General features: G+C 49.8%; 1 protein-coding gene across 2 annotated transcripts; it reads left to right on the plus strand.

Moving 5' to 3' along the window:
* The first annotated feature begins 56 nt into the window (after positions 1–56).
* On the plus strand, positions 57–19,291 carry GUSB (glucuronidase beta). 2 transcript variants are annotated; one of them, XM_045571240.1, is made up of 13 exons: positions 57–305; positions 1,724–1,909; positions 2,209–2,390; positions 2,514–2,656; positions 3,092–3,279; positions 4,418–4,570; positions 4,791–4,969; positions 5,050–5,196; positions 9,869–9,953; positions 11,564–11,740; positions 14,973–15,108; positions 16,953–17,137; positions 19,188–19,291. In XM_045571240.1, the coding sequence occupies exons 1-12, from the start codon at positions 99–101 to the stop codon at positions 17,120–17,122; spliced, it is 1,953 nt and encodes a 650-aa protein (XP_045427196.1). In that variant the 5' UTR covers positions 57–98; the 3' UTR covers positions 17,123–17,137; positions 19,188–19,291. The 2 variants fall into 2 exon arrangements, with proteins under 2 accessions (XP_045427196.1, XP_036265363.1); XM_036409470.2 differs by lacking the exon at positions 19,188–19,291 and having other exon boundaries at positions 16,953–17,302.

A 19,291-nucleotide genomic window follows, 5' to 3' on the forward strand; every position in this document is an offset into this window, starting at 1 on the left:
TAGGCCCGGCCCCGCCCCCTCGGGCCCCGCCTCCCACGCGGCGCCCCCTGCACCCGGAGAGCGGAGAGCGGAGAGCGGCGGGAGGGCGCGCGGAAGCCATGGCGCGGCGGGCGGCGGGGCTCTGGGCGCTCGGGCCGCTGCTGTGGGGCTGCGCGCTGGCGCTGCGGGGCGGGATGCTGTACCCGCGGGAGAGCCCGTCGCGGGAGCGCAAGGAGCTCGGCGGCCTCTGGAAGTTCCGTGCCGACTTCTCCGAGAACCGGCGGCAGGGCTTCGAGCAGCAGTGGTACCGGGCGCCGCTGCGGGAGGTGCGGGCGCCGGGGGCGGGGAGTCCCGGGGAGCCCGCGGGGCTGCGGCCCGGAGGGGTTCAGGGTAACCGGCTTGGAGAGGTGGGGGCAGGGGGATCTGCGGTCGCGGAAAGGCTGAAGAGCCGAGGGCAGACCGGAACCGAAAGTCTGCGGGGCGGGCGCCCACCCTCCCGGGGCGGGAAGGGCCTGGTCCAGCCCGGCCAGTGGGGTGGGCCGGGCCGAGCCGGGCGGGCAGCGGGAGGAGGGAGGGCAGCGGGGGGAGGGCGGGCGTCGGACTCCTCGGGACCAGCTCTGCCCTGGCCGGCAGGACCGCGGGTCCAGGTTGAAGTAGAGGTCCAGCCTGGGACCCCCCCAGGTCTCCCCTCTGCCTGGAGTCGGGTCAGCCAGAAGTGGGCTGGGACTAGCCTGGGTACCTCTCCAGATCCTATTTTGGGGGTTGCAGCCCAGCATTCAGCAGGGAAGGAAAAAAAGGAAGTGGCGGTGGAGGGGTGCTGGGTGCCAGGCATGTGCCCCACTCACAGTTTCCCCAGCGAAGCAGCCCCTGCATGGCCCGCCTTCCTCTTGGGGCGGCCAGTCAGTTATCTTCCTCTTGTTCTCTGGGCGCTGCCGATCGATCCTCCTTTCATTCAGGCTGCGCTGTCCTGGGCCACCTCTTTCCCTGGTGCTGGAGACCCTATTGCTGGTGGCCTTGAGAAAGCACTGGCCCCACCAGTCCTTGGACACAAACCATCCTAGCAGGCGATCCCTGATCTGCAAGTTATCCATCCATCCATTCAGCCAGTATTTATCCGGTTCCAGAGCTTGTGTCAGACCCTGGGGATAGAGCTGTGAAGGACTGAGGAAATCCCCTGCTTAGCGGTCCCACCTCCCACATCCACGCTGTCCTTAGGAAAGCCAGGCTGTGTCCGGCTCACTGAGCTCTCCGCCTCACTCCTGCCCTGCCTTGGACCCGAGGTGTCCACGGGATTCCCGGCCGGGCGGGCGCAGGCTCACCCAGTTCCCCCAGGTCGTCCTGAGGCCGTATCCCCTTGGCCCTGGCCCCAAAAGGCCTTCCCCGACCCCTAAGATGGTCCCCTGCCCCTGTCAGCGTGCTCTTCAGAGAGCTGCCCGCCTGCCCGCAGAGGCCTGCTCACCGCTGTCTCCCTGGTGCCCAGAACAGCACTGCAGGTGCTCCCTGCACTGTCCACTGAGTGAGTGAGTGGCTCGTGTCCACATCATGGAGCTGTGAAAATGAAATGAGCTCTGTAAAAGACATTGGTCAGTTGCTGGCAGAGAATCACAAATGGCGAGGCGGCCTGGACTTCCGGGGTCTGAAGACAGGGCTGCAGGGGAACCTGGCCTCTGGGGAAGGGGGCTGCCTGGGCCCCGTCTCAGATTCCCGGGTGGTCTGGACCTGATCCCGGCCCTTCCTTCCCCAGTCGGGTCCCACCCTGGACATGCCTGTCCCCTCCAGCTTCAATGACGTGGGCCAGGACGGGCGGCTGCGTGGCTTTGTCGGCTGGGTGTGGTACGAACGAGAGGCAGTGCTGCCCCAGCGGTGGACCCAGGACACGCACACGAGAGTGGTGCTGAGGATCGGCAGCGCCCACTACCATGCCATCGTGGTCAGTATGGCGAGCAGCAGGCAGGGCGAGCGGGCAGGCGCGGCCGCTGGGCACGCACGGGTCTTCCTTGGGTGCCTGACTCCCAGCTCTCACCCGACAGGCTGTCTTCTGGGGTGGGTGGGGGGAAACGCTCATGCCCCACATTGGGGCGGGTTGTCTGATCTCCATTGGTGCTCCATTCCTCCCATCAGGCTGGTGAGGCGGGCAGACGCGGGCAGGGCGCCTCTGTGTGAGGGGTTTCTGAGATGGCAGTGGCCCTTCCTTCCGGCCCCCTCCCCCCTATTTTCCTGTGTCCGCAGTGGGTGAACGGGGTCCATGTGGCCGAGCACGAGGGGGGCCATCTTCCGTTCGAGGTTGACATCAGCAAGCTGGTCCAGGTTGGGCCCATGTCCTCCTGCCGCATCACCATCGCCGTCAACAACACGCTCACCCCCCACACCCTGCCGCCGGGGACCATCGTCTACGAGACCGATACCTCCAAGTGAGCGGAACCTGCTCCCCATTCCAGTCCCCACCCTGCCCGTGGCCTTCCCTCCTGCCTTAGCGGAAGTGAGGGGAGGGCCTCAGGGCAAGACCCCAGTCGGCCACTGTCCTCCCCCTCTAGGTACCCCAACAATTACTTTGTCCAGAACACACACTTTGACTTCTTCAACTACGCGGGACTGCACCGGCCGGTGATCCTCTATACCACGCCCACCGCCTACATCGATGACATCGACGTCACCACCAGCGTGGACCAAGGCACCGGTGAGGGCTCCGGCAGGCTCTTCCCTCCCCCAGCCTCAGAGTGGCTCTGCTCCCAGCTTTGAAAGATGCTGCAGGAGAAAGGCTCTTCCTGCATTTCTTAACCCTCACAGGGTCCCCTTTACCTAAGGAGCTAAAATCCAGCCTGTGTAAGCTGGGAAGGGCTTCTGAAATACCATCTGGCCTGACCTCATTTTATGAGGAAATAAAGCCCATTGAGAAATGGGCTTGCCTAAAATCACATCACTCAGGCTACATGGAGATCCCATGTCCCTTCCCCACTGTGCTGCCCTCAGTCCCCTCACTGCAGGTCAAGCTCAGAAAATAAACAATTGTTGGCTGGGGTCTCGGTGGTGGCTTCAGGGTCCTCCCACCTGTGTGACCCAGATCACATCTTTCCTTCTCTTTTTTCTGATCTCTTGTTTTCCACTCCCACAGGGCTGGTGTATTACCAGATTTCCATCCAGGGCAGTGAACACTTTGAGCTGGAAGTATTCCTTTGGGATGAGAAAGGCAATATTGTGGCCCAGGGGTCTGGAGGCCGCGGCCAGCTGCAGGTGCCCAATGCCCACCTCTGGTGGCCATACCTGATGCATGAGCACCCTGCCTACCTGTACACATTGGAGGTAATGGCAGTTAAGACTGAGGCTGTGGGAGGCCTTCTGCCCTCTTCCAGCAACCTTACCTGGCTTTAGCAGGTGATTGGACAGATGGACTGGCAGGTATGGGCCTCTGAGCTTCCTAGTCAATTGGACTGAAGCATTCTCAGCCCAAGTTTTTTTCAACCCTGGATGGGGCAGCCCAGATTTGAAGAGCAGGCTCGAGGGGCAGGTGCCGGTGGCCTTGATCCAGAATCTAGAAGGGTTCAGAAATCTGGAAAAGGCGCTGTGTGTAAATAAACAAGAGTCCAGAGACAAAACATAATTTTGAAAGGCATCATGGGAAGTCAGAGGAGCTTGGCTAAAGAAACCAAGTTCTCTTTGTCTCAGGACCCCTCGCTTTTTATTAACACAATTTATCCTAAGGCAAGGTGGAGATATACACATGGAAGGCTAGGGTTTAGTTCACAGAATCCATTGTCAGATTGCTGAAACTACCTCCAGCTGTTCAGGTGTTTGGCCAGGAGGAGGCAGAAACATGTAGATTAAGATGCCCTGAGCTGTCTGGCAGCAAGCAGACATCCTTTTCAGATTTGGGGAAATGCCCTCAGCAATCTCCAGATGATTCAGCCCTGCTGACAGGCTGGAATTGGCTTCCGGCAGGAAGGGTGGGGAAAGGTTCTTCCTTGCTAATGGCAAGAGCCTGTAATTTCCCAGTCTCTCTGCATGTGTCCCAGAGGTGGGCTGCTGTGGTTTTCACTGGCCGTTCTGCTGCTGGGCGCCTGTGTGGGACTCGGCCGTTAAGGATGCCTCACTCCAGTGCCTTGTGCAGGGCCTGGATGAGGCTGGTTGACCTGTTTGGAAATGTCTTTTGTGTGAAGTGTATCTTTGGGCATGTGGAGGTATTATTGATCTGAGAAAATGCTAAGTAACTGATTTACTATCTGAAAAGGGATTTACTATCGGGGAAAGGGAGGGAGGAAGAGACTGAACATAAACTGTGCACCTATGGATGAGGACAATGGGGGAGGAGAGGGGGGCGGAGGGTGGGGTGAGAACCTGGTGGAGGGGGGAAGAAATGAGGAACTTTTGTAATAATATGAACAATAAAGATTGATTAAAAAAAAAAAAAAGGATGCCTCACTCCAGTGCTTGGCTTTCATAGGCGAGGCTGACTGTGCAGACGGCAGCTGGGGACGTGTCTGACTTCTACTTGCTCCCCGTGGGGATTCGCACTGTGGCTGTCACCAAGAACCAGTTCCTCATTAACGGGAAGCCTTTCTATTTCCGTGGGGTCAACAAGCATGAGGATGCAGACGTGAGTTGGGGCTCCCGGGTCCCTGTGGGGCTGTTCCTCATCTTTACCTTCCCCGTGCCCCTGCAGTGGCTGAGGGCAGCTCAGAGCAGTTAAGCAAACTGCTCAAAACTGCTGCCTGATGGGGTCCGTGCACGGCTGGGTAGAGGGCCGACGGGCCCAGCTCTGGAAGGAAGTGCACCAGGGCAGGAGGCAGGGACCACTCTAGTTTGCTGTCCTCTAGATCCGAGGGAAGGGCTTCGACTGGCCGCTGCTGATGAAGGACTTGAACTTGCTTCGCTGGCTTGGTGCCAACGCCTTCCGGACCAGCCACTACCCCTATGCGGAGGAGGTGATGCAGCTCTGTGACCAGTATGGGGTCGTGGTCATCGACGAGAGTCCTGGCGTGGGCATCGTGCTGAGGTGAGTGCCCGCTGCCAGGCTGCCCCGCCGGCCACCGTGGCAGGGGACGAGGACACACTCCCTTTTCTCCCCACCCGCAGCCAGAGCTACAACAACCAGTCTCTGCAGCACCACCTGGAGGTGATGGAGGAGCTGGTGCGCAGGGACAAGAACCACCCGGCCGTCGTGATGTGGTCCGTGGCCAACGAGCCCGCTTCCTCCCTGGGACCTGCGGGTTACTACTTCAAGTGAGTGCCCTCTCCTGGCCCGGCCTGGCCTGGGCCGGGGAAGTGACCCTGCCGCTGAGGCCTCCCCGAGGAGGGTGTGTGCTGTAGGGGAGCCAGCAGCCAGCTCCCAGCCCAGACTTGAGAGCATCCAGACGTGCTCAGTTCAGGGGACCAGATCTCTTCCCACCTGTTGTAATTTCAACCCAGTGAGACTCAGAGTCTGCTTTTCACACCTGAAATGACATCCAGAGGTAACTTTAACCTACTTATACATGTAACTTTAAGTTAAAAAAAAAATAGTGACATGGCCTAACTGTGATATCAAGGAGTCATTTATATAATAAATGAATTCATGGGCCTGACTCCCTAGAAGACCAGTGAAGGGGCCAGATGCAGAATCCCTTGAAAGCATAACTCCAGAAGCTAACAGCAGTAGTGCCGTGTTGGCACTGGTACCCCAAACAGTTCCCTTCAGTGCCACACATTTCCAAAATGGTGAACCACTCTAGGTAAAGTTCCACACGAAACCAAGTATAATCTCTCACTTAAAAAAAAAAAAAAAATTATATATATATATATATATATATATATATATATATATATATATATATAAAACTTATTTCTGAGAGGAAGGGAGAAATAGAAACATCAACGATGAGAGAGAATCATTGATTGGCTGCCACCTGCACACCCCACACTGGGGTTCGAGCCCGCAACCCCAGGCATGTGCCCTTGACTGGACTTGAACTGTGGACCCTCAGTCCACAGGCCAGTGCTGTCCACTGAGCCAAACAGGCTAGGGCTAATCTACCCTCACCTTTAATGGTGTGTCCATTCCTGGGAAACTTAGTATATTAAACTAAAAAAAAAAAACATCCACTTTGTCATGCTTCGGCTCATCTGTGAAGTGGAACTAAGCTTCATAAAACCAGCTTATCTGCCCACATAATTATAAACAGGCTTTTCAATGTCTAAGTATTCTAAAGTATTACATTTGGATAGGACCAGGCCATCTAAAGTTCATGGTTCCAAGTAGCTCTTCCCTCCCTGCTCCCCTCTCCCTGCATTGCAATGGAAAGAAACACCACTTGGGGCAGTGTTTCCACACTGGGAGGGATTCTCCTTTCCCTATCTTCCTTGGTTCTGTCTTTTTTAAAATCTTTACTGTTGAGGGTATTATAGATGTGCCCCGTTTTTCCCATTGTCACCTTCCACCCGGTTCCCAGCCCACCCCAGACTTCACGCCCTATTGTCTGTGTCCATAGGTAATGCATATATGCATGTAAGATCTTTTGCTAATTTCCTCCCCCAGGTCCCCTCAGCTTCCCTCTGAGATTTGTCAGTTTGCTCCATGTTTCCATGCCTCTGATTCTATTTTATTCACCAGTTTATTTTGTTCATTAGATTTCTTGTTCGTTTATTTTGACTTTTAGATTCAATTGTTGATAGATATGTATTTATTGCCATTTGATTGTTCATATTTTTTATCTCTTCTTCCTCTTCATAAAGAATACCCTTCAACATTTCACATAAAATTGGTTTGGTGGATGATGAACTCATTTAGCTTTTTCCTGTATGTGAAGCTTTTTATCTGACCTTCAGTTCTAAATGACTAGAGTCCCAGTGCATGAATTTATGCACCAGGGGGTCCCTCTGCCTGGCCTGCAGGATTGGGCCGAAACTGGCTCTCCAATATCCCTTGAGGAGTTCTAGATTGCAAGAGGGTGCAGGCCAGGCAGAGACCCACACCGATGTACGATCAGGGCCAAGGAGGGACCCGGGAAGTTGGCCAGCAGGGGAGGGACCATAGGAGGGCTCCAGGGCATGTCCAACCTGTCTCACTCAGTTCCTACCCTGTCTCCCTGAAAATAAGACAGTGTCTTATATTAATTTTTTCTCCCAAAGTTGCGCTAGGTCTTATTTTTAGGGGATGTCTTATCTTTCTATGTGCTAGGTCTTATTTTCGGAGGATGTCTTATTTTTGGGGAAACACGGTATCAGCTGGACCCCAGCAGGAAGCTAACCTGCCCCGTGGTGGTCAGTGCACATCATAGTGAGCAGTTGAGCAGCCTTAGCATATCATTAGCATATTATGCTTTGATTGGTCGGATGGACGGACTGAACACTTAGCATATTAGGTTTTTATTATATAGGATAGCTTTGCTGTATAGAGTAGCTCCTTGCTATTCATCACTTGGTTGTAGCTATTCATCGCTTTGAATATTTCTTGCCACTCCCGTCTGGCCTGCAAAGTTTCTGTTGAGAAATCAGTTGTTTGTATGGGTGCTCCCTTGTAGGTAGGTAACTGCTTTTCTCTTGCTGCTTTTAAGATTATCTCTTTGTCTTTAGCATTTTAATTATGATGTGTCTTGGTGTGGGCCTCTGAGTTCCTCTTGTTTGGGACTCTGTGTTTCCTGGATTTCTAAGTCTATTTTTTTTTACCAGATAGGGGAAATTTTCTGTTATTATTTCTTCAAATAGGTTTTCAATATCTTCCTCTCTCTCTTCTCCTGGTACCCCCATAATGCAAATTTTGGTATGCTTGACATCATCCCAGAGGCTCCTTACACTATTTTTATATTTTTGGATTTTTTTTTCTTCTGTTCTTTTGATTGGGTGTTTTTGCTTCCTCATATTCCAAAGCATTGATTTGATTATCAGAATCCTCTACTGTTGAATCCCTGTAAATTATTCTTTATTTCAATAGTGTAGGCTTAACTTCTGACCGGTCCTTTTTCATATTTTCAACCTTCTCACTAAGATACTTAAAAGTCTCACTAAGTTCCTTGAAGCATTCTTTGAGTCCCTTGAAGCTCTCATTAAGATCCTTGAGTGACCTTAAAACCATCCTTTGAACTCTATATCCAGTAGTTTGCTTGCTTCCATTTCTGACATGTTTATTTGTCCCTGTGTTTGTTTCTATGTATTGGGTAGAGCTGCTATGTCTCCTGGAATCTGTAGGGGGCCTTGTAAGTAGGTGTCCTGTAGAGCCCAGTGGCTCAGCCTCCCCAGTCACCTGAGCTGGACATTCTAGGTATGCCCTGATTACTATTAGTATCACTGGGAGGATTTGACCTCCAACCCAATTGGCTGTGAAAACCAGCTATGACTGCAGTGGAAGAGCAGCTGTGCAGATTTCTCTGTGAAGCAGGACTTGCTTCAGTGGGGTTTTGGTGCTCACTGAGTCTGCCCCTTGAGTGTGTTGCTTGTGGATGTGTAGAGTTGTAATCTGGTATAACCTGAAGCTGTTTACCTGATGCTCTGGCTCTGGAGCCTCCCAGGAGGTGCTAAGTCAGCCACTGCCTGGGGCCACCGGGCAGGAGCTACAGAGAGATCTGTAGATGGTTGATACTTATACTGGGCTTGTGAAGTGCCCAGGTGAGGCCCAGCTGTGAAGCAAGGCAGGCTGGTGCTGGTGCCGGGACTTGGGTTCCTTCTCTTCCTTACAGTCCTGCCCGTTATAACTTTGCCTGCAGAGGAAAATCATTTCACTTGCTGCAAGAGGCTATCAAAACACTCCCTGAGGCACATTGCATGCCAGTTTCATGGACTGCTCTTAGCTGAGCCACACCTGTAGAAGGCTCTGAGGAGTGGCCCACCTGGGCAAAGTGACCCACTGCTCTGCACACACAGCCCCAGAGTGCATGGGGCCCATAGTGTGTTGAGCCAGGGCTGGTGGACAGAATTTTTGTTGTGAGGGTGAAAGGATAGGCTTCCAGGAACGGGTGCCTGAGGTTTCAGACGGGCTTTTCTGGGAGGCGGGACGAGGGAGATGCATGAGTTTGGGAGCAGCAGGATGGGGCAGGGCGTGGATAGAGCTGTCCGGGCTGGAGGAGCTCAGCTGGACTTTGAACCTTCCCAGGGGACACACAGGCCCTTTCGGCGTGTGGGTTCGAGGCTTGAGGGTAAGGGGTACAGTCCTGGCCTGTGGAAAGCAGAGCCTTCGAATGAGAAAAGCGATTATGAGGAGAAGGTGTAGAGGAAAGAAAAGGTGTGAGGAAGGAATAGAGGAACATGGGCTTAAACAGGGAGTGCGGGTGACCAGCCCTGGGAGACCTCTGACGGGTTCCTCTGCTGGGAAGCCTCTCCTTGCCCTCCCTCCTCGGTTCATGCGACTCAGCATGAATGCCGTTTCTTCAGAGAGGCCCACGCTGACTCCCCTGTCAGTGAGGGGCCCTGGGACTGATGGTCTCCTAGAACCCCCTTTCCTGCTACCACGTGTAGTTGCAATTTCTCACACCTGCAAGTGCCTCTGCTCCCACGCTCCACAAGCTATGACACAGCTGTGAAGTGTGTGTGAGGGCCCTGCACACAGCACACACCCTGATACCCAGCACCACTCCCTAATTATTTGTTAAATTAACCGCCGTTCTAATCAACACCCCATCCAATCCTGTTGTCAAGAGCTTTTTCAGAGATTCAGAACCAAGTTTTTGGCAGTGCCCAGCCTGACGACCCAGGTCTCCCTGCGAGGTGGCCTCTTTGGAGGAGGGGAAGCTCGGAGTTGGGGAGGGAGAAGGAATGATGTCAGCAAACATGAGGGACTAGAGGGACGTGTTTTCATACCTAAAATACACTTAGAGGAAGGAGGGGAGCAGTGGATTTGGGGGGGACGGGATGAGAGGGAGGGATTGAGAGGTGGCTGACAGCCCCTCTCAGTTGTCGGCAGCCCTGTCTTCTGCCTCCACGACAGGACGCTGATTGCTCACACCAAAGCCTTGGACCCCTCCCGGCCTGTGACCTTCGTGACCAACTCCAAGTATGACGCAGACCTCGGGGTGAGCCTGGGGGCGCCCCACACCTCTCATTTCTCCTGTCCTCGAGTCCTTGCTCCTGATGTGGGCCCAGGCCATTAGGGGACACCTTGTACAGCAGAATCCTCGAGGTGGGGGGCGGGGGGCTCCTGGGCCACGTGAGGGGAAGAATCATGAACGGCCAGTCCAGTGTTTTCATAGACGGGCTGTAGGTCAAAGATAACTACCTGCTATTCACTGGGCAGTGTGGCTTCCTAATCCAAGGAGGCCAGGCACACGGAAATTTAATTCCTCGTTTCAGATTCTAGGTGCCTCCGTTTACTTGTATGCACCTCTGTTTACTGTGCTCATACAGTGGCCAAGTTTTAAGGGAGACTCAAGTCATCATTGTCCATTGTTTCTCAAACCTGGCTGATCATCAGAACCACTAAGGTGTCTGGATGTTGAGATGCCGATCGAGTCAGTCCAGGGTGGGAATCTGAGCTGTAAAAAGCTCTGCAGTGACTCCGGTCATCAGCCAGCTTTGGGAACCATTGACTAGATCTAGATTGAGGATCCAAGCGCAGGACCCCAAAGCTGGCTGGCCCAACAGCCTCCCTCACCGTGGTCCCCCCCCCCCCTACTCCTGTGCCCTGGCACAGCAGCCCTTTAGAAACAATGCGTTCAATTGCACTGGAAGCTGAAAAACATGGGCACAAAGAAATGCTCCCCTGGAGAACTGACGGCAGCACTTAGGAGGGAAGTGCCACAGAAAGAGAAGTCATCTAGAGAGACAATGGATGAGAAAACACTATAGAAACATAAATTGTGATCGCCCAGTAGAAAGAAGCTCACAGCCCTGGTGCTCCGCTGCCATCTGTCGAGACAGAGGCATAAAGATGAAGCACCAGCAGGGCCGCCTCGGGCTGCAGACTCACCTGGCGGGATGTGTGATCATGTACACGTGTCCACCCAGAGGTGCCCGCAGCTTCCTCTCCCTCTGCATTCCCCACCACGGTTTGGAAAGAGGCTGTGGTCACTTGGGAAAGAGCCCATACCAGTCCCGGTGCAGGATCTGGAGGCGAGCCTGGCATTAGAGACTCAACGTTGGGCTGTCCAGTCTTTGCTGCCGACTCCTGAGCTCTGTTGGTTAGACTCAAGGCTATTTCGCTCCATCATCGTGGCTACCCTGCTAGGAGGGAATCTTCCAGCCACTTGAGGGCCCACAGTACAGGCTCAGAAACAGTACGGGGAAAACTGCATCTCAGTTGGGAATATTTCTCTAGGGCCAGATGGGGGAAGACTACAGCCCTGTCTTCTGTTCCTCTCTAGCTAGTGACAGGAGCATAGCTAGAGAAGAGCAGAATCCAGTTCACTAGCTAGAGAGGAACAGAATCCAGTTGGATGGGCCCTAGGCTTCCACTTAGGGCAGCTCCCTCAGCCTCAGCCCTCGCCAGAACCTTAGCCAGGTCAGGAGCGTCCGTCCAGGAGTGTAGACTTGTCCATTCGCGTCACTCCTTGACTACACATGTAAGCATCTAGATCATTTTCCATGTCCCCTTTTTACCTGCTCTGTCAGAATGGCTCCTGAGCAGGAGAGTCCTGACTTCCACCATCTTCGGGTGCAGGGACAAGCTTTCATGCTCTTGTCCTAGGCACCATACGTGGATGTTATCTGTGTGAACAGCTACTTCTCCTGGTATCATGACTTTGGGCACCTGGAGGTGATTCAGCTGCAACTGGCCACCCAGTTTGAGAACTGGTACAAGACCTATCAGAAGCCGATTATTCAGAGCGAGTATGGGGCGGATGCCATCTCAGGGTTTCACCATGTAAGTAATGCAGAACATTCTGTCCCTTCTCTGTCTTGGGCAGTGATGTCACTCATTGCCCTAGGTTAGAAATGTACCTCCTTTCCTCCCCCACCTCACCTATCCTGACAACCTCCCTGCAGTTCTTTAGCCTCACCCAGCCTGCCCCTCCACATGCACGCTGCCTACCATGCAGGCCTCCCCTCACTTGGTTCTCAGAGGCAGCCTCTTTAAAGCTATTGGCCTCCTTCTGCCTGGAATGCCCTTGTTAGCATGACAGTCCAACCAGTGATCCCTCTGTGGTGGCCTTTACCCCATCTGCCAGGCAGAGGAAACTTCCCTGTCCTCGATTTTTCCGTCTTGCTGTCTCTCACTGTACACTGTCATTTCTTTGGCTCTGCCTTGACCAGACTGTGAGCTCTAGGAGGGAGACTGAACCCTATTCATTGTTGCTTTGCCAGCACTAAGCAGTGGTCAGCACACCATGGGTGCTAAACAGTGTTTGCTAAGGGAATGCACGAAATCTTGGAGCAAGTTTTAATCACTAGCTCTTTTCTCATTGTTTTGTCCATTTCCTCACCAGAGATATGCTGCTTTGTCTTGCTGCCTGTGGGTCTTGATCCAGCATCTAGAAGGGTTCTGTAATCCGGAGAAGGCGCTGTGCGTAAATTAAGAGTCCAGAGATGAGACATAATTTTGGAAGGCATTTGGGGTGCCAGATGAGTCTTAGTTCTCCTTGTCTCAGGTCCCCTTGCTATTTATTAACAGAATTTGTCCTAAGGCAAGGTGGAGATATACACATCAAAGGGTAGGGTTAGGTACAGAATCCATTGTCAGATTGGGGAATTGCCTTGGCTGTTCAGGTGTTTGGCCAGGAGGAGGCGATAGAATGTAGATTAAGATGCCCTGAGCTGTCTGGCAGCCAGCAATCAATTTATGTATCCTTTTCAAGTTTAAGGAAATGCCTTTAGCCATTCCCAGATGATTCAGCCATGCTGGGATTGGCTTCTGGCATCTTGTGGGGACTTTTTTTCATGGGGATTCTTGAACCACAGCCAACCCTTTGTCTCCACCCCAGCCACCTCATACTCCCATCACAACTATTGGGATTCTTTGTTGCCACACAATCCTTAGTAGGCTGATTCTTGGTATGTCTAACAGCTACCCATATGAACTGTATTATTCTGTTCACACCCTTAAATTCATCTTGCTTACACAGAATAACACTTCTGCAAACTGGCAAAGGAGGGAACTAGCTCATGAAGACAGTGTCTATGCATATTTGTTCTCCCTCTCTGAAAAGGTGCCAACTCTGAATTTGTAGGAAATTCTGCGAGCGCCTAGGTTAGCACTGTCTGCTAGAACCCTTGCAGCGATGGAAGTGTTGTTGTGTCTGCACTGCCCCCAAGGGCAGCCATAGCAACACCTGGCCTTTGAGGACCTGAAATGTGACTAAGAGTTGATTGGGTTTAATTTAGTTTTAAATTTATTTTTATTTTTTAAAAATATATTTTATTGATTTTTTACAGAGAGGAAGAGAGAGGGATAGAGAGCTAGAAACATTGATGAGAGAGAGACATCGACCAGCTGCCCCCTGCACACCCCTCACCGGAATCAAACCTGGGACCCTTCAGTACACAGACCGATACTCTATCCACTGAGCCAAACCGGTTTCGGCTAATTTAGTTTTAAATAGCCACGTGTGACTCATAGTAGACAATGCAAGGTTATATCCATTAAAGCAAAGTAAGAAAATCTACATCTTGCCCTGCCCTCAAATTCAACTTTGGACCGGAAACAAAACTGTGCCTCAGTTGTACAGTTGTATTCTCAGTGCTTCGTATACAGCGTTTTAATCCTTCTCACTGGAAAAGAAAGGCAGAGCCAACAGGGCTTCGTGCTCTCACAAATGACTGGATCCCGCATCCCTCAGCATCGAACACTAGAGCCCCTCCCTGACCCCCCACCGCCCCAGGTTCCCACGGGATGAAAACTTAGACCCAGGAACGTCGGAAAGGTCTCTGTCCTAGTACAGGACACACAGCCCTTCACCTAGGCTGGAGGGGTCTGTTGGCGTGGCCTTCTCACCTGGCAGGTCTGGCTTAGAGGTTCCTCAGGGGAGTTTTCTGTGGCCCCTGAGTCCATTAGCTCCTTCAGCCAACTCACCCCGGCTCCTTTGCTCTCCCGCTCACCTCGTTACATTTCCCTGTCTTTTTTTTTTTTTAATATAATTGATTTTGTACAGTGAGGAAGGGAGAGAGATAGAGAGTTAGAAACATCGATCAGCTGCCTCTTGCACACCCCCACTGGGGATATGCCCGCAACCAAGGTACATGCCCTTGACCGGAATCGAACCCGGGACCTTTCAGTCCCCAAGCCGACGCTCTATCCATTGACCAAACCGGTTTTAGCTCCCTTTGTCTTTCTTACTGGATTGGAAAGGCTGTGAAGGTGGGGCCACTTATCTTTCTTGCTTATCACTTCATGTCCAACACCTGCCATATAAGCACATACTAAATGATTATTTGTTGAATGATGAATGTGCTAAACCAGATAAAGGTGAGTCTGAGGTGAGTAAATCTGAGTCACACTAGTTCTCAAATCATACAGTGGCAGCTGCTGAAGACTTGAGCTTTAAATTAGTCAGACATTTTTACCTCCAGTGTAGTAGATCTGGTGAATAGAGATGGAAAAGATAAAGCAAATCATATTGATAAAGTACCGTATTTTTCGGACCATAAGACGCTCTGGACCATAAGACGCACCAGTTTTTAGAGAAGGGAAATGAAGAAAAAAAGATTCTGAAACAAACAGTGTCCTAAAATATTTTATGTGCATTAAAACCCAACATCACAGTCATAAACACATGTAATCAACCCTGTAAAGTAAACAGCAGCATTTAGAACCATTTTAGAGCCGGGCAAGCACTCAGAGACCACACAGAGCCGGGCAAGTAAAAAAACTTTTTTTTAAAAGTATATGTGTAGGCTATATTTGGACCATAAGACGCAGGGACTTTTCCCCCCCACTTCTGGGGGGAAAAAAGTGCGGTTTATGGTCCGAAAAATACGGTAGTTAGATTAAGTTTCTTTTAAAAAAATATTTTTTTCATACCCTGGCTGTCTCTACACCACCAGCGGCCCACCCTGAGGACAGATATTTTGGTTCTTATCACATGGATCTTTATTTTTATCTGACATTTACAATTCTGCCAGTTCTGATTCTTAAGTTCTCTCTTTGCCTTGAATTCTAGGATCCACCTCTGATGTTCAGCGAGGAGTACCAGAAAAGTCTGCTGGAGCAGTATCATTTGGTTCTGGATCAAAAACGCAAAGAATATGTGGTTGGAGAGCTCATCTGGAATTTTGCCGATTTTATGACTGACCAATGTAAGTGGTAACTTGGTTTATGGAATGTACTGATTCTTAATTTTTTCAGGTCGGTCTCTCAGTTCAGGCCTTTTGGTGGTAGGAACATTGGAAAGGAGAGGGAGAAAGTGGATCTAACCAATGTAGGTCTCGTAGGAAAAGTAAGTTGCCTTTAACAAGCAATAATTGCTTGCTTGCTTGCTTCCCCATTTTACAGTAAAAAAGCAAATGGGAGAGCCTACTCTCTCGAGGCAGAATGGCTAACTTGCCATGTCTGTTTCATAACAGTCCGAGGAAAAAGTGGGCATTGTGAAATACACTCATTATTCCCGAGTAGGGTACAAAGCCTGAGGAATTTAAGATATTCACTTGTACGAGGCAGGTTTGTCAAACACAGGGAAGGGTCCAAGCATTTAAAAAAAAATTATATATATATATATATATATATATATATATATATATATATATATATATATATATATAGATAGATATAGATATAATTTAAAATATATTTTTATTAAATTATCTGTGTACATATTTTAACATTGCCCCCCCCCCCATACATACCTTCCCTCCCCAGAGTTTTGTGTCCATTGGTACTTATATGCATGTATACAAGTCGTTCGGTTGATCTCTTATCTCCCCCAGATAAAAAATATATTTTTATTTCAGAGAGGAAGGGAGAGATAGAAACATCAATGATGAAAGTGAATCGTTGATCAGCTGCCTCTTGCACGCCCCACACAGGGATTGAGTCCACAGCCGGCATGTGCCCTGACTGGGAATTAACTGTGACCTCCTGGTTCACTGGCTGATGCTCAACCATTGAGCCATGCTGGCCAGGCATGTTGAGTGTGGGAGTGTTCAAACGTCTTCCAGAATACATCTGTACACCTTTCTCAAGTGGGATAGATAGGGCTGCTCCAGACCATAAACTAAGGATGGCAATTTGGAGAGTGGGGAAGTGTTTAGTAGTAGTAGCAATTACAGTGCATTACTTAAGGGGAGAGACAGGTCTTTGGAAGGTTCAAGTTTAATTAAAGTTTGAATAGGACGAGTTAAACAGAAGAATGAGAACATGAGCCTCTACTCTGCTTGGCTAATGAGAAGAATGGCTTCTGGAAATACCCTGCATGGCAGTCTAGTTTCCTGAGCAGGTGCCCCAGCTTTGTGTGGTGCGAGTTAGCTTTGTGACCTTGGACAAGTTACCTAGTTTCATGAACCTGTACAGTGGGACAGAGCCACCACCCTGCAGGTTGATGTAGGGATCCATTTGATGAAGTGCTTGGTACAGTGCCTGCCATTTGTTTACTGTGGAAGAAATCCCTGTTGTCTGAACTTCTTGGTGGGAAAGATCTACTTTGGTTTTACGGAAACTGTGGTTTCAAAAGGGTTGGAGAGGAGGTGTGCTGCGAGCGCAGTCCTGACTGGCTATGGCCAGCTCCGCTCCCTACCCAGCTTCAGCTCTGGCAGACCTGCCAGCAGGAGGGGGAGTCCCGCTGGAAGGTGCTGGGAGGACATGGACATCTGCTGGGAGGTCCCACCTGGGCACCTAGGCTGGTCAGGACTCTGGCTCCCACTTTTCATCTCTGCTCCCTCCAGTTACCAGGCATCTGGGTACCTTAATGTTTTAGTCCTTAGTTTGCAAGTAAAAGATAAACCATTTTGGGTAGTTTCCCCTAACGGATGAAAAATTGACTCCCAGGAGCTAAGGTATTTTGGGGGAACAGTAGTAAATCTTTAACCCCATTAAGTAGCCACATTAGACCAAACCACCCTAAACTGTAAGGCTATTTTTTAGTGTCCAGCTGGGCTCCAGCTTTGCCCATTGGAGTCATCTAAAACGTCTCTTTGCTTGTTTTTAGCAACGTTCAGAGTTCTAGGAAATAAAAAGGGGATCTTCACTCGCCAGAGACAACCAAAAGGTGCAGCGTTCCTTTTACGAGAGAGATACTGGAAACTTGCCAACGAGACTGGGTGCCACCCACCAGCTGAGAAGCCACAGTGTCTGGGAAAGAGCCACTGTACTTGGTAAAGCAAGAACTGCCTCTTGGCTGACACCAGCTGCCAGCCCCCCTTCCCAGGTGAGGCTGTGGCACAGCCGACAGAGGAAGTGCCTCCTGGCCATGTGTGGCAGAAAGGAGTTTCTGGTCTGGATTTTGTAGTCATTTGCTGGAAGGGAACATTAGAAGTGAAAATAAAGTATTTTGTAGTATGGGAATTAAGAGTTGGCTCAGAAGTGACCATTCCATAAATTGAATGATGATCTGTACTGCTGAAAAGCATCGGAAGTTATTTTTGTGTCAAGTTGTTTACATAGCCTTAACTGGGTATAGACTTTTGAGAAACTTTTGCTTCAACACTCACACAAGTTCAGAGTTGCTGGTTACAGACTGCTTCGTAGGAGTTGCTCCCCTGCCTTGGGGCCGTCCTGCTCACGTACCAAACCAGGCCAGCCTGTAAAACTCCAGATGAGAGCTGCAATACTAACAAATTTACAGAAAGTGATAAGCTGAAATAATGAACACTCATACTAGTTGCCACAGGTAAGATTTGAGGAATGTCAGAATTGGAAGGGAGCTCAGAGGTAAACCAGCTCTTCCAGGACATTGCGCCATCCTGTCGAAGCTTTATTTTGAAGAACACTAGCAAGGTGGCTAACTTTGATCTCCATTTTTCTTCCCCCAAAATGTAACACCATGTAGAAAACATGGCTCTGGGATTTCAGGGGTGACCTCCCCCAGGACTGCTCAGGTGAGGGCAAGAAGCTAACACATAAAACAGCTTTGTACCAAACCCCCAATCATTACAGTGGAAGAAATACCCACCTAGTTATGGTAGGGTGACAGTACCTTCTCAGTAAAAAAAAGTTTAATCATAAATGAGCGCCTGGCTGCTTTGCTAGCCTGGCATTCCACTGTTTTGTACCAAAGGAATAAAACTGCAAACTTGGTATTTGTTGCCTATCAGGGATTTTTCTGTCCTTAACAAAAATGAAAGCAAAATAATAAATTAATCTTCAAGCCTTTTTGTTTTCTAAAAGCCAAAACAGACCATTACCCTTTTGCTTTTCCCTTTAGCACTGCCATTCACTGCAAATTCTCCCCGTGTTGTTCCTATTTAGATCGTCCACTTTCTCATACAACTGGTAGAACATTATTTTCATTCGAGGGATGTCTCCAAATTACAGACAGGGTATGCCATTTTTTGTTTTCCTGCAGGCAAATCATTACATTTAGGTAAATTCTTAATATACTTCAATTCTTGGACCAAAGTATTTTATCTTCTCCAATCTAGGTGTCCCGTTCACTTTGATGCCTTATCACCGTCACTTCTAATCAGAGTTCTAAGGCTCATTTGAGGCTTTTAGTCTTCCTTTATTTTCTGTTTTCTGAAATGAATATCCAAATTGGGTCAAACGGGTAAGTTTTGAAAAAGTGGTTCTGGTTTTCAGACTATACTTCCCACACTGCCTTTCATGTAGAGGGAACGGATCCTCACAAAGAACATTTCAATGATCAAAACAAATGATGTGTCTGTCAGGCCCATTTCTTAAGTCCGAAGGGTCTAACACAGAACACATTTGTTCTAGTCAATAAAATATGGCTAAACTGCATTCCAAATTGCAGGTGTGACTTTTAGAAATTTGTAAAAATGGAGTATTCAAGGTCAGCTAAAATAGAGCAGTGGAAAAACGGTTGGTTCCTACATTCTTTGTGCTTCTGGAACTTGCCAATGAGTCAGGGTACCACTCGCCAGCGGAGAGGCCATGGTATCTGGGAAAGAGCCCATTTACTTGGTAAAGTAAGAACTACTACCACGTGGCTGTAACACCTTTTTCATGCTTAACCACATAAATTATAAACCTACAGAAATCCCAGAAACTAGAATCTCTGAGAATTCTGCTTGTGTATTCTATAAGTTATATATGATTTAAGAGGAAAAAAACCAACTTGGTATACCTGTAGATGTGAAGTTCCAGTTATGAGGTTACTTTAAGAATAGTTTATGAGTGGATTCGTTCCGCTTCTTTTTGACCTGTAATACTGCAGTATAAGAATGATGGCAGCACAACTTCCACAGGTAACTTCTACATTTATTTTATACCAAAAAAGTTATGTGCAACAAATAAACATTCTTACATATTTACATTTTTTTTTTTTTTTTACCAGTTAACAAAACTGTGTCCTAAATCTCTGATAAA

The sequence above is a fragment of the Pipistrellus kuhlii genome, unplaced genomic scaffold (genome assembly GCF_014108245.1).
Source record: "Pipistrellus kuhlii isolate mPipKuh1 unplaced genomic scaffold, mPipKuh1.p scaffold_m20_p_4, whole genome shotgun sequence".
In the NCBI taxonomy this organism is placed as follows: domain Eukaryota; kingdom Metazoa; phylum Chordata; class Mammalia; order Chiroptera; family Vespertilionidae; genus Pipistrellus; species Pipistrellus kuhlii.